Source organism: Mytilus trossulus, chromosome 1, assembly GCF_036588685.1.
Source record: "Mytilus trossulus isolate FHL-02 chromosome 1, PNRI_Mtr1.1.1.hap1, whole genome shotgun sequence".
Taxonomy (NCBI): domain Eukaryota; kingdom Metazoa; phylum Mollusca; class Bivalvia; order Mytilida; family Mytilidae; genus Mytilus; species Mytilus trossulus.
Genome location: NC_086373.1, coordinates 9,879,320 through 9,894,113, shown reverse-complemented (window position 1 = coordinate 9,894,113; position 14,794 = coordinate 9,879,320). Strand labels below are relative to the sequence as shown.

At 31.3% G+C, this 14,794-nt stretch overlaps 1 protein-coding gene and 1 long non-coding RNA gene across 2 annotated transcripts; one reads left to right on the top strand and one right to left on the bottom strand.

The window, feature by feature from the left end:
* Positions 1-140: 140 nt before the first annotated feature.
* Positions 141-6,850, bottom strand: LOC134699276 (melatonin receptor type 1B-A-like). Its single transcript, XM_063560885.1, has 2 exons — positions 6,703-6,850; positions 141-924 (listed from the first exon to the last, which is right to left on the bottom strand). The coding sequence occupies exons 1-2, from the start codon at positions 6,848-6,850 to the stop codon at positions 152-154; spliced, it is 921 nt and encodes a 306-aa protein (XP_063416955.1). The 3' UTR covers positions 141-151.
* A 1,650-nt stretch (positions 6,851-8,500) lies between these two features.
* LOC134714757 (uncharacterized) lies at positions 8,501-13,705 on the top strand. The gene is made up of 3 exons (XR_010106576.1): positions 8,501-8,666; positions 12,723-12,864; positions 13,483-13,705. It is a non-coding gene; the product is annotated as an uncharacterized LOC134714757 (long non-coding RNA).
* The last annotated feature ends 1,089 nt before the right edge of the window (positions 13,706-14,794 follow it).

Here is a 14,794-nt window from a genome sequence, read left to right as displayed (position 1 = left end):
CCCTGCAAAAGCACATTAAGTACTTATATAAATACTTGAACTATTTATTAGAAATTTGCTTTTTAGAATAAATTTCAGCTGAAGTATGGTTCAGACAGTAAGATGTTAATTTGGAACAAAAAGTGATTTTAATGCGTTCATTAAGGTTAATTTAATTCAAATCTTCATAGGAAAGTGATTTCATATGAATGCTCACGACAGGCACAGATTTAGGTACAGTACCGATAGGCGATGGTGAGGACTGTTGTCCACGAATTTTGAATATTTTAAGACATCCTGTTTTGAAGTGTCCATTTGTATAATAATAAATTAACCAGTTAATTGACGGATGCAAATGAGCAAAAACTGTGATGGAAAGATGTACTTCGTGGGAAAATGTATCTTCCGCATCCGCAACAAGTAGCATTGCAAACGGTATCCAACATATCGAAAATACTGCATACACAATAAATATTGTTTTTGCTAGTCTAATTGATTTATTGTCAACATGTGTTGCGTTTTCTGTACTTGTGACCTTTTTTCGTTTATGTCGGACATATAAAAACAGTTTTAAGTAAGAAATTCCTACAACTATTAATGGAATCCACACAAGACAAACTGAAAATACAACGGTATAACTGTATGTTGCCATTCTGTCCCAAATACATTCCAAACTTTTGTCATCAAAACCATGTCCACCAATTCCAGCTGAATTAAGTAGAACCATGATCATACCAACGAGATACAGTGATGTGCACATTATAATACATGATCGTCGAGTAAATATTTTCTCGTAGTGTGAGTTGTGACAGATTAATATGTATCTGTTCAGACTGAGAAATGTGATTGACCCTAGGGACACAATACATGAAACTGTACACACTTTTCCGATTATATCGCACAGTAATGGATACTGCGTGAAGAATGGCCGGCCTTCAATTTTACCTAAAAAAGGAAGAATAAATCTGCAGTCTATCATTTATTTACAAACAACTCAAAAACAATATAGGGAAAAAAGAAATAATAAATATGAAATTTCCATTACTGAATGTAGTGATTTTATATTGTATTGTATTGCATTGATTATTGTTCATTGGTCAGACTACGTCTAGTTTTTAAGGTTTTTAGCTTTTTTTTAAATATTATTTATTTAACATATATTCAAATATTCACAAATAATACCACACGGTCTTCAGTTAAACATTTTATGTGCTGAAGTTATTTTTTTTTATTTTAATTTTACGGTGTTGACTTTATTTGTCTTCGTGTCGAGTTTGTGCATTCATGTACCAGGTGGGATCCTCCCTCCGCCCGAATCCCGATTCCCTCCGCCTGAATCCCCGTTCCCTCACTCCGGATCTGTCCGGACCACTCCGGAATATTCCGGACCCAGGTGAATCCCGATTCCCTCACTCCGGAATATTCCGGACCACTCCGGAATATTCCGGACCTGGACGTGAATCCCGATTCCCTTACTCCGGAATATTCCGGACTGGTACGGAATATTCCGGAGTCACCTGGGCTCCGGACTCCGACCACTCCGGAATATTCCGGACTCACTTACCATGCCCAATTTTGAAATTGCAATCCAGTCCGGAATATTCCGGAGCACATTTTTATGGCCTTTTTGTGTTTCAGGAGAACGTTTAAATCAAAATCAAGTAAACATTCGTAAAAATAACAGATTGAAGTCCTTCTCAGTGCTTGAAATTAAAATTCAGTTTAATAATGAGTTCGTGCAGTGACAAATAGGTGTAGTTTTTTCAAAAGAGTTATACGTTAAATATGGTTCCAATAGCTTGTTTCTGTGATGATATATATAAAAAGTAACACGAATAAGAAAGAGATAAATGAAAGGGAGATGAATATTTGGTATTAAAATCAAATATATCTTTCTTGTATTTGTATACTTCAAATGCCCTTTAATGAGTCAGTACATTTATCACGAAACACTTTCTTCACTTATTTCACATCTAATATAAATTCTTTGTGGAGTATAGAGGTCGTCATGATTATGGAAATTAAACTTGGAACATCAGGTTGGTCAAAGATTAAAATTAAACATTTCGTGGTTCCTTTTGTTTCTGGTACAAAAATGATGTCTGAATTTTTTTTTAATTTTTTTAAATCGCAAAATAATTCTGGGATCGGTTTTACTTCAGAAATATCTCTCTTTCAAATAAGGGTGTCGTAAATGTCCACTATGAAACAAAACATGAATCTGACTCATTGTTGAGGGCCTTGCGACAACATACAGAGGATAACATTTAGTCATTGGCAATCTTACAACATCTTACATAATATATAACAAAGTTTAAACCATTGCCATGAAGATATAATTACAGTAGATGTATGTTTCATTATAACACGTTATTTTGATTGGCTACATTGCAATCTCGCGTTATTCCTTAATCAACTTCATAACACAATAAAATTTCTCATGCATAATGACACGCCGAGGTTCCACAATAAAGTGCACAAGTAAGTTAAATGAAAACTTGGTAAAAACCGTGTTTTCATGATCCTAGCTAAAAGAAATGTAATTATAAGTATTGAATGCTTCATTTTGTAACTTCGTAAGGTTGTAATAGCGTTGACCGTGTGCACATTTTTTTAAATAGAGCGCTTCCGCGCTTCGTACAAAATGTACTTCGTTCAACGCTTTTACATCCCGATGGAGTTACAAAAAGAAGCATTCAATTCTTAAATAATGGTTTTTAAAACCCGGTTAGAAAAAAACTAATTTGACAGAAAGCAACCGAACAAGGGTTCACATAAGCGCTGCATGTGTCTTTAGAGTCTCTGCATTATGATTTCACATTGATGTTGATTACAGAAACCTCAATGATTGTTATTATATAAACAAATGTAAACTAAAATTTTATGTGTTGCTCTCCTAGCTACAAAATGTATCCAAAATCAAAGATGCGGAACATAGGCCGTGTTCACATTGACCTAAATTTGGTGTTGTGTTCGTGTAACTCACACATAAACTAAACATTTGCACCTGTCCTAAGTCAGGAATCTGATGTACAGCAGTTGTCGTTTGTTTATGTAATATATACGTGTTTCTCGTTTCTCGTTTTGTTTATATAGATTAGACCGTTGGTTTTTCCCGTTTGAATGGTTTTACACTAGTAATTTTGGGGCCCTTTATAGCTTGTTGTTCGGTGTGAGCCAATGCTCCGTGTTGAAGGCCGTACTTTAACCTATAATGGTTTAATTTTTAAATTGTTATTTGGATGGAGAGTTGTCTCATTGGCACTCACACCACATCTTCCTATATCTATATAATTACGTTCCCATTGATAAAACTCAATGTTTACATGTAGTGTAAATCATGTTTTGTATACATGCAGTCGATAGTCGATGTAGGCCTTGTGTAGGTTAAGTGTACACAAAAATAAGCATTCAGAACTCTGATTTTCCCATGTATATTTAAAAAAAGAAGCAATTTTTATATAAAATTGATACTTATAACACTTATGAATAAAGTTATTTACAAAAATATTTTTCTATACTTGATATATTTATTTGTTATAAAAACACTTTACAGACAAGACTCATTCACCATTATTGCCGAACACATAATCCATTTGAAAAGGTCTTCCCGAATCGACTGGACGTACACACTGACAGAAATATTTGCCACTGGCCTTTACTCAAACAATGATTCACTCAAAAATGCATTACTGAAAAAGGGTGAGGTTTAGTATCTCAGATCCGTTAGATAGTAAGAAATAACAAAAACAAAAAACATCACCCCTTCCTTTTTTGCTAAATACTCATTGGAGAAAAAATATAATTTGAAACAAACAGAAAAGATAGAAATGTAGTGATCCTTAACATCGCAATTCTGTTTCTTTGTCTTTAAGCACGCTGATGCAGCCTATATTTTTAATGCGTAGTCGAGGCATCTTTAAACTTCTGCAAATCATCCAAAATGACTTTTTAAAGGAGCAACCACTTTACCTAAAAAAGGGGGGGGGGGGGGGGGGGGGGGGTCTTAGTCTGAATTTTTTCTCGCGCGAAAGTTAATATTCAATTTTGTTCGATGGTACCAATTCAATATTTAACACCATAATGTATGGGGAAACTTTGGAATCAGACTATATTTTCATTTTTATCATCTGTATGACCCGTTTTTTTTTAATCAAATTGTGGGAAAATCCATCCTCCCCCCTTTTTTTTTAGGTCAAATGGTCGTTCCCTTACTGCTAGAAAAGTTGTTCGAAAATTTGAGTTCGGTTCTACGTAATGACATTTAAATGACATATAGTTTACAAGTGTGAACAAATCTTATGTACAGGTAACTAAACAAGGTGTATAGATTTGGACAAATCTTATGTGAAACTAGTGTAGATTACATTAAACCAAGTGTAAACATGCTTATACTGTACACGGCGTTTGGTGTGAACACGGCCATATTCTATCATAAAAATCATTTGGTAATTAATGCAATTAGTGTCTCAGTTAACATTATTAATAACACCATATAGGAAAATCGCAGAACTCCTTTTGTCATATAAAACACTGTCACACCTCCAAACATACTATCAACACTAATCTGTGTCCACACTTGTTGTGTATGTGTAATATATATTTTGAACTTTACTGAACTGATATATTACACATGTCACTATAATAAAAATTACTTAATTACTGTTAACTGTTTTACCAATTCATATGAAGACATGGAAATGTATCAAAATAACCAATTATCTAATTGGTTACAATTTTACATGAACATTTGTGATTTTTCAACCTACATGTCTATGGAAGGAAAAGTCGTAAACGTATGCTCAACCCGCCACGATGGCGATTAGATATCACCTAACTTCATTCCATTTGATATTAATATATATTTCTTTTTGTTTGAAATTGGATTTTCGCCGTTTGCTATTTATAAGAATTCTATATAGATTGGAACTAGTAGTATAACAGTGGTCAATGTATCGTACATTAATATTTTGAGGCCTACGCATGAGGCATGAGAAATCTGAACAAATATTTATTATATAAGTTAACAGAGTTACACAAGGGAAATGATATATTATGAGGAGCTACTTGTCCTATTTCTGTGTTTGTTTCGTTGGTACCGTAAATGATTGTAGAGTAAAGATTCCTATGAGCAAAATTTAAAGACGTTTGATGATCAGCTAAATAAAAGGACAATAAGAAGTTCCACTTTCCAAATTGTTTTGGTTCCTGTATTTTTGTTCCACACACAGACACATATAAAAAAAGACGATGTGGTATGATTGCCAATGAGACAACTGTCCACAAGAGACATGACACAGAAATTAACAACTATAGGTCACCGTACGGCGCCCAACAATGAGCAAAGCCCATGCTGCATATGTTTTAAACCGAAGCAAATTATCTATTTTATTTATATTTTGATTAAAAACATTTTGGAATTACAAAACAAAACTACGTCCATGGCAGTTGATTAATTGGTTATTTTTTGCTTTCTTTATTATGGCATATAATTCCGACATATTAAAAAAAAGTCGGACATGTGTATGTACCTGTATGGTTTTCAACTACTTATATATATATATATCTTTATTCTGACAAACCTTCGTAAATACAATGGTATACAGAAGTTACATGTAATAAATAACACAGTTATAAATTAGAGAAAACATAATATGTACACTATTTACAAATACATGTATAAGTTGAGTTTAGCCAGGAGAACACACACATGAATTAATATGCCTTATAAATGTACATAGCTTTTTTAAATATGATTGTTTTTTCATATTCATTATTTCCTTAAATTTAATTATATTTGGATAATCAATATACTTTTTAGCGATATACTTTTGTCTTTCTATAGCCATAAATTTACATTTCATTACATAGTGGAATTCATCTCCAAGATCTTTTAAGTCACATAGTTCGCATATTCTTTTATCTCTCTGAATTTTTTTCCATCTTCCACTTTCTATAGGTAATCTGTGGTTAATGAGTCTAAATTGACACAAAGTATAAATATCACGGGGTTCCAAAATGTCTAAATACTTTTCGAATCCGAAAAGTTCCTTAAAAAGGCGATAATTTAATGTTTTTGAGCTCGTTTGAATATCTGAGTACCATGTTTGTTTAAATTGATCTTGGAGAGATGTTCTTACAACAGTCTTTAACCAAATTTCATTTACACAAGTTTGAGATAACCATACATAAGATAAACCAGTTTCATTAAGGATAAATTCTATACATTTCATCCAATAAAGTTTAACATTATTTCCATGATATAAACTAAACATTTTAATTAAAAAATTAATTTGTATGCAATTGCTGATAATTTACTGGGTTTGCTAAAAATCAGTTTCGCCCAGTATGAAATCATGCGAACCTTGATATCTAAACTAATAGGATAACGTCCTAGTTCTCCATATATAACACAATTCGGGGTAGAAGATTTAAGATGTAGTAGAAGTTTACAAAATTTCAAATGAACCCTTTCTAATATATCATTATTTCCAAATCCCCAAATTTCACAGCCATAAAGTAAAACAGGTTTAACCAATTTATCAAATAAATCTAATTGACAGCTTATGGATAAGCCATGCTTTCTCCCCTTTTTGATAACTTCATACATGGCTCTCGTCGCCTTTTCTGCGAGATGCTTCTTGTTTGCTTTAAATGAGACATTTTTTGAAAAATAAATCCCAAGATAATTAAACTCATTTACAATTTCTAAATCAGTATTACCATAATTAAATTTAAGATCAGCAGGTTGTCTACCATTGCAAAAAATCATGATTTTAGTCTTATCTACATTGACTTTCATTTTCCAAACATCACAATATGATTCGAATTTTTCTAATAACAAATTAAGTTCTGTGGCTGATTCAGCCATTAATACAGTATCGTCTGCGTAAAGAATTGCAAACAGTTTAACATATATATTTAGTTCGTTTTCTAGGGCATCTGATATAGTTTTTAAGCCTATCAAATTCCCTTTACAAAAGTAATCTTCCAAATCGTTCAAAAAAAGCGAAAAAAGAAAAGGGGATAAATTCTCCCCTTGGCGTAGACCAATGTTACTTGGAAAATAATCAGATTTTTCACCATTGTATGACAGGCATGATTTTATATCAGCATACATGTTATGAATAATCTTATACATATAACCATTAATATTATTTACTAACATCTTATACCATAAAGCATCTCTAGTCACTGTGTCAAATGCTTTCTCAAAATCGACAAAAGCACAGAACATTTTTTTCTTTTTTAATTTCAAAATTTCAAAAAAAGAGTGTAATGTAAAGATACAATCACAAGTTGAGTAACCATTTCGAAATCCACACTGATTTTCATTGAGTAGTAAAACTTCATCAGAGAATTTTGCAAGTCTATTACTTAAAATAGCTGTAAATAATTTACCCATACAACTTACAATAGTAATGGGTCTATAGTTTTTAGGATCAAACTTATTGCCTTTGTTTTTATAAAATGGCTTAATCGTTCCAATCACCCAAGATACTGGTACTATTCCAGTTCTAAAAATCAGGTTAAACAATGCAGCATAAACATCAATAAAAAAATCACCAGAAGTCTTAATATATTCGTTAATAATCATATCATCACCACAAGCTTTGTTATTTTTTAAATTCTTAATACATTTTAATATTTCTTCTTTCGTAATTGGACTATTCAAATTATCATTCAGTTCACTCATCAAATTTGTATCATTTGTTGGCAAGTCAATTGGATCTGAGTTACCTGAGTTTAGCTCTTTGAAAAAGTTGAGTAAATCCTCAAAATCAAATACTTCAAGTTTACTTTTTCTCGCCCTCACAAAAACAAAAGCAAACAAATATTGATATAATAAAGTACAAGTTTTACAACAAAAAATTACGAAAAAAGTGTTACTATATTGAATCAAGTACTAAAATACTGAACATAGGATTAACATCCTTTGTTCGACCTGTCAGTCAAATGCGTTTTGTCAAAATATACTTGTTCACTGTTCGGTCTTTTAAAAACGTTATTTGTGCTGTATTTAGACACCTCTACCAAGAAATTTGTTTTGCATGCACATGTGTAAAACAAAATCCAAAGCAATATCATAGGTTCGAACGTTGTTTAAACTTGTATATACATGTATATCATATCTGTACAGCCTTCAAACCTATGAAGCATAAATAAATAATAGAAAAAATATCGTTAGTGCTTTTTGATAAATAATGTAACATAAACGCGACAAACATGTTGCAAACAGAACCTTTTGCTGATTGCACTTCAATTTATTTATTATGACAGAATACGGTATTTTTCAGTTTTAATTCGCTTATAATTTTAAAATACTTCTAGTAAATGTAGGTTCAGTGAGAAATAATATAATAACACATGATATCTAGAATTCAAAACCATGCAGAAATACAATAGGCTGGTCCTCTATCTCTAATATACCGTACCGGGTATCTCAAATATCCTTTAAAGGACAGGGAACAAGTCTTTCAATGTAGGTATTTTGATTGGTTTAATCATGGAAGTATTATATTGACAATATAATACTTCCATGGTTTAATCAAAATGCTTTGGTTAAAAAAGTACTGTCATATGTAGTTTTGCAATTGAACTTCGACAGAGCGACAGTATTTCTTTCATCCAGCAAAAAGAAGATTGGTAATGGAATATCGTCAACGAGAAAACAAAGATAGAATACGGTACTTATATTTTGGTTGTTTTTGTTTTAACAGTTATAATTGATCAAAATAAAAAAATATATTTTAATTTAAGATCATTTTCGTAAGAAATTTAAAAAAAATAATAGTTTGACTTCGGGACAGATTTAAGAATAGCATTGTATGAAGTATATAGAGTTCCCATTTTTAGGAAGGAGTCTCACTCTTGACTGAAACCCTTTTTCATCTTTTATTTGATGTTATAGAATAGAACGATTAAGTTTTCATCTTTGTTAAATTGAAATTACATCTAAGAGTCGATTTGATTAATGAGACGATTCCTATGACTTTCCGAATATACGATTGTTTGAAAAAGGCTAAAGGCACATACATGTCCTTAGTAAAAAAATCATGTCCTATAGTCCTAAAAGCGCTTTGAAAAAAGTCATAGGGGACTATGTTCCTATACATATATGTATTTTAGCTATCATTTACTTGAATTGAGTATACCCTTTTGAGCCGTTTGTGACAGTTCTTATCTATAATAGATCACAATCCCAAAAACAGATCAGAGAGCCCTATCTATTTTTTGGTAAACGGACAGAAAGTCACAGGACAAAAAATCACCTAACAGTCACAGGACAAAAGTCACAAATAATCTGTTGACAATTGTTTGAATATGTAAGAGAATTATCTTGAAATGATTACTTTTTCATACATATATTCATAATAAAGTTTAGAAAATGTGTCATTATACTTGAAAAATTATTTAATTTATTTAAATTTATTAATGCAAAAGAAAGATTTCTGGGCACCATGAAGCCATTTAAGTGCCAACTGAAGCCACTTTGACATTTTGTTTTTTTTAAATATCATTTCATCATGTTTGATATGCTTTTGATAAATTTTGTTAATAAGTTGGTTTATTTACAATAGTTCAAGAAAAATACTAAAATATTTTTGTAGAAATAGGCGTTTTTTATTCAAAGAAAATATCAGAAAAAATGAATTGTGACTTTTTGTCCTGTGACTTTCTGCTTTACTTTCTAGTTTTTTGGGTCCTCATTTAAGTTATAAGGAAACTTTTTCTAATTTTCGATTAAGTCTAATATATAATTCATTCTAACGATTTGATTAATTATGTTATGTAACAATCATTTCATTAACTCTTTAACAAAATAAGTTTTGACATGGTTGTTATTTATTACTGTATATTGCAATTGACAAATATCCTCATTAATACTATTATCACATAGGTATTATTATGTAAGATTGTATAATGTCAGGTAAAGTCTGGTAACAAACAAAATTACACGGACACTGTGTAATCGAATTTAACATTTACCTGTAAACTTTCGAAAGAAATAATGTTTAGGTACGATCTTTTTTCCTTTTTATGAGAGATTTGGAGTATGAAAGCGGACACGTTTTTCTTCTTCTTCAAATACGTTCTTTGCCACTAAATTTATTTTTAAACGCCCTTCATAGTAAGGGCCGCATAGAATGCCATTTCTTTAAAGCTTACTAAATGGTATTGGTTTTGTACATCGTTAAAGGCCATACTGTGACATATATATATATATCTCGTCTTTTGGTCGTTCGAATATTAAAGGAAGTATATTTTTTTGCGTTTTGCAAGTTTTAGATATGTAATATATTTATATGCATGCTTCTTTTTCTGTTCAACATCCAATCCAATTAAGGAAGTCTTTCTTTTTTACAAAATAGAGTAACCACTTAGTAACTGTTATGCCGTCCGATTCGAGGTGTCTGGAAAGTAGTACACTATAGTATAGAGCAATTCTACATATACAAGAAAGCCGGTAAATGTTTAAGTGGTCATGTTCCAGACCATATGAGTATTTGGACCGTACGCGTACGGTCCGGACCGTATACGTATACTCGTACGGTCCGACCATACGCGAACGGTCGGACCGTATGAGTATACGCGTATGGTCCAGTACGAGCAAACAATAGTGTCATTTGATCATATGGGTTTAATATAAACAAATACATATCACATTCTTTTTTTTTTCGTTTTACAAATTAATATTACTTCAATAAGATAAATAAAATGAATTAACGAGTAATTGAAATCCAATATTTGTTTAATTGTATCTGAATCCTATTTTGGTACTCTCGCCCAAGGTGACACTTGCTACCACAAGTATAACGTACTATTATTTTTTATTTACACGTTTGCAGTTCATGCATGTTCCGTTGCATTTGCATTTTTGTAAAGTGGCTAAAATATTTTTAAAAATATCCTCCCACATTATGTTTATTTCCTATATCTTCGATTTCAGTGATCATGATTTAATTAATGTATTACAGATCGCATGCTAAATACACGAGATTAATGGAATTAATTAGCGTAAATTTTTAAGATAGTTAAAATATATTTTTTACTTCAATTACAATTAAGTTAAGTTATGTTGATCTGTTATACATGGTATATGCATTTGTATCTTATGAACTTGACCAACTTCTCATAATTAGCCAGACCGTACGCGTACGGTCCGACCGTATGCGTACGGTCCGACCGTATGAGTATTTTGAAAAAGTACGCATACGGTCCAGACCGTACGTGTACGGTCCAAATCCTCATACGGTCTGGAACAGTTATCTTATAACATGAAAATGAGAAAGAATACCGATTAACACGTATAAAAAATATACCGAAAAAATAACAAGGGCGTATCAAGAACCTGGAAGTCCGAAGGGGGGGGGGGGGGGGGGGTAATAGTAATATCAGAGACATATAATACAAATTGTATTATATGTCTCTGGTAATATTTTATTCATTATAAGAATTTAATTGATTACGCTATGTTACAATAATTTCGTTTACTTTTTTAAATGGTCTTGTTTCTTTGAAATTGGTCTACTTAATATTTTAAATCACAGATGTCAGATCATCATTTCTATAGTTCTCTATCGTTATTTTTTCTAACATTTCACTTTATTCTTTTGTCAATTAATCTTTATTATAATTGTCCTAAGCATGTATGACACGACGTTAAGTAACCAACAATCACCTCTTTAATTTTTACAATATGCAATTGCGGTTTATTAATGATTATATATAAAAAAAAAAATGACAAACAAATTCTTTTTTTTTTGTGGAAAGAGGGTTGGGGCAGTATTTTTGTATAAAAGTTGTTGGTTTCCTTTGAAAATATTATTGAAAAGAAAACACGACATTCAGTTAGAAAATCTTATTTTGAAAATAGAAATTAAAATTTTTAAAAAGATCATACTTTTCATATCAACAAGTACATGTATATACATTTGTTGTTTTTAACATCAAATCTTTTAAAAAGAGGTGTCAATATTTACACACCAAACAATAAGTTGTCATAAATCACGCATGTTGAAGCTGGGATTAATTAACGGATAAAGCTAAGATGTCAAATCAAGCTGAGATTTATTTCCGGTTTAGATTTATAATCTTTTATTCGTCAGCAATACAGCTTATAGAAATTATAAATATTACAAATATTCAATTACATCAGTGAAATATATTAACATTTAAACAATTAGTCAAAAATTCATATAAGTAAGTATACCCATAACAGTACAGCAGAGTATTTTAAACATAACACATTAAGCATTCCTAATGCCAGAAAAATTCCCTAAATTGTTAAGTTCCTTAACATTATGAAAAGATAGTAGTTGTATGAGTTCAAAATTTGAAGGTTTTCTCAAATAATATGGTTTGATAAATTTCTTTTGAAGTTCATTATTCTTTTCACATACTAAAATAAAATGATATTCATCTTCAATTACTTGTTTATCAAACATATTACAAAATCTCAGATGTCTCTCAATATTTTAAAATCGATCAGTACTATATTCAAACAGCGAGCAGATATGCGATGTTTACAAATAAATGGTTTATAAATATAATTAACAGCATGATCTTAATAACAAAATGTAACAGGCACGTGTCAGACGGTTCATCGATTTTCGGCATATCAAAGAAAAACGGACACGTGTCTAAATAATGTTGAATATCTTGTTTATTTATGATTATTTTCCGATACAATTTGAAATTTATGCATTTAATATCATATGTAAAAATAATACATATTACAGCACTCCTTCTAGTCCTTCAAGAGTGGCATTGTATAGTCCTTAGTGCACTCAGGAATCCTTCACCAAAGATTTAACAGCTGAATGTCCTGAATAGGAGCACGTTTCCTATGACATTAATATGCAGAGAAGCATTTTGTGAAAGGTAATTATTTACAAAAATATATTTTGATTTATCATGAAATAGAAAAATATACATACAAAAACGTTATATGGTTATGTCATACTACTGATGTTACGCGACATTTCTCCTCGAACCATCGTCCCAGTCAACAAAAACACAAAATAGCAAACACGCACTTGACCAAAAATAATTTGATAACAGCGACCTATGATAGATACTTGTTACAGTTTAAGAATACCGAAATATATTTTTTTTTATCTTGATGCCAATACAATCTTCAATTCATTGTCGGGTTAACAAGAACGAATTCACAGACCTTTGTTTCATATTGATTAAAAAAAGTATCTAGACTAAATATTGACTGATTTCCATATATCTGTTTCAACTGAACCTAATACTGGTACAATAGAAAATGAGTTCCAAAACCGAAAGTCATTGAAATTTTCTGACGATCTTCCGTATCTTCCAAGAAAAATGGTAGGTAAAATAATTATGTCACATATTAAAGTGCATGTCGTAAGGCTAAACCTTCACATCACATTTTATTTGTTTGTTCAAAATAGGTGTTTGAGAAAAGGGAATTGCATGCATTGATTCATTCTTATTTATTGAGTGTACATTTTTATATTTCTAATTCAGCAGTGACAAAACCCTTTAAAGGTATCTAAAGGCGACTTGGCCAAAAATCCTGGCAGAATCCAGCCTACGGATCTGAAATGGAGTACTGGGTACGGCTCAACAGACCCTCATGCACATGATCCAAAGTTGTAGTGAGGACGGAACCTTTTTGGGAAAGCATGGCCTATATTTCATTTAATTTCATCCGTTTGTCTTTTGATTAAATCATGTTAATGATACGTAATATTCTTGTTTTTTTTTTCTTTCAAATTTCCAATTGTTACGTCATAAAAAGGCTTTATATATAAAGTGATGGGGTAAGATTGCTAATGAGAAAACTCTTTACAAAACGCTAAAATTAAGAACAAAAGTTCAGCAATGATCAAAGCGTGTACCACTTATCAGCTATAATAAAAGGTCCATCAATGACAAATGTTAAACAATTTAATCGAGAAAAACTAATCAGAGTTATACACAAAACAATAAACCAAAAAGCAAATATGTGACTTAGCAAGTTAGCAACAAACGACACTGAACAACAGGTTCCTAACTTAGTTCATATCCATACATACAGAATGCGACGGTATAAAACATGTTAGCGGGCGCCAAACTCTCCGCTTACCATGTTCATTATGTTGTTTCCACTAAAACTAGATGAAATTATATTTAATTACTTCCTTTTAACCAACAGTATGCTGCGATAATTGCATGTTCAATATCCCCCTACAAACTTATCAATCATTACTGAAAATCATTAATAAAAAAGTAATAAATTTGATCCAGACCATGAGTATTTGGACAATACGCGTATGGTCCGGACCGTATGCGTATACTCGTGACCATATGCGTATTTGGACAATACGCGTACGGTCCGGACCGTATGCGCCACGTATGCGTATACTTGTCACGGTCTAGTTCAAGCTGGAACATATCTTTTATTGGATTTTAAAAATCAATTTTATTACAATTACATGAATAAGATGAATAAGTGAACATTGGATTTTAATTGAAATTAAGTATTTATTTAATTGTCTATATGAATCCTTATTTTTTTATTACTTAATTTATTTCCATAATAAAATTTTTGTTATCTTGATCTGTAATATATATTTTAGTCTAATCAGTGAACTTGGTTAAAATTAGCCAGACCGTAGGAGTATTTTGAAAAAGTACACATACGGTCCAGACCCCACGAGTATTTTGAAAAAAGTACACATACGGTTCATACCGTACGCGTACGGTCCAAATACTCATATGGTCCAGAACATACTAACATAAATTATAATATAGTAATTTATGTGTCATTTGGACTATTGTAAAGCGTTATCACTCC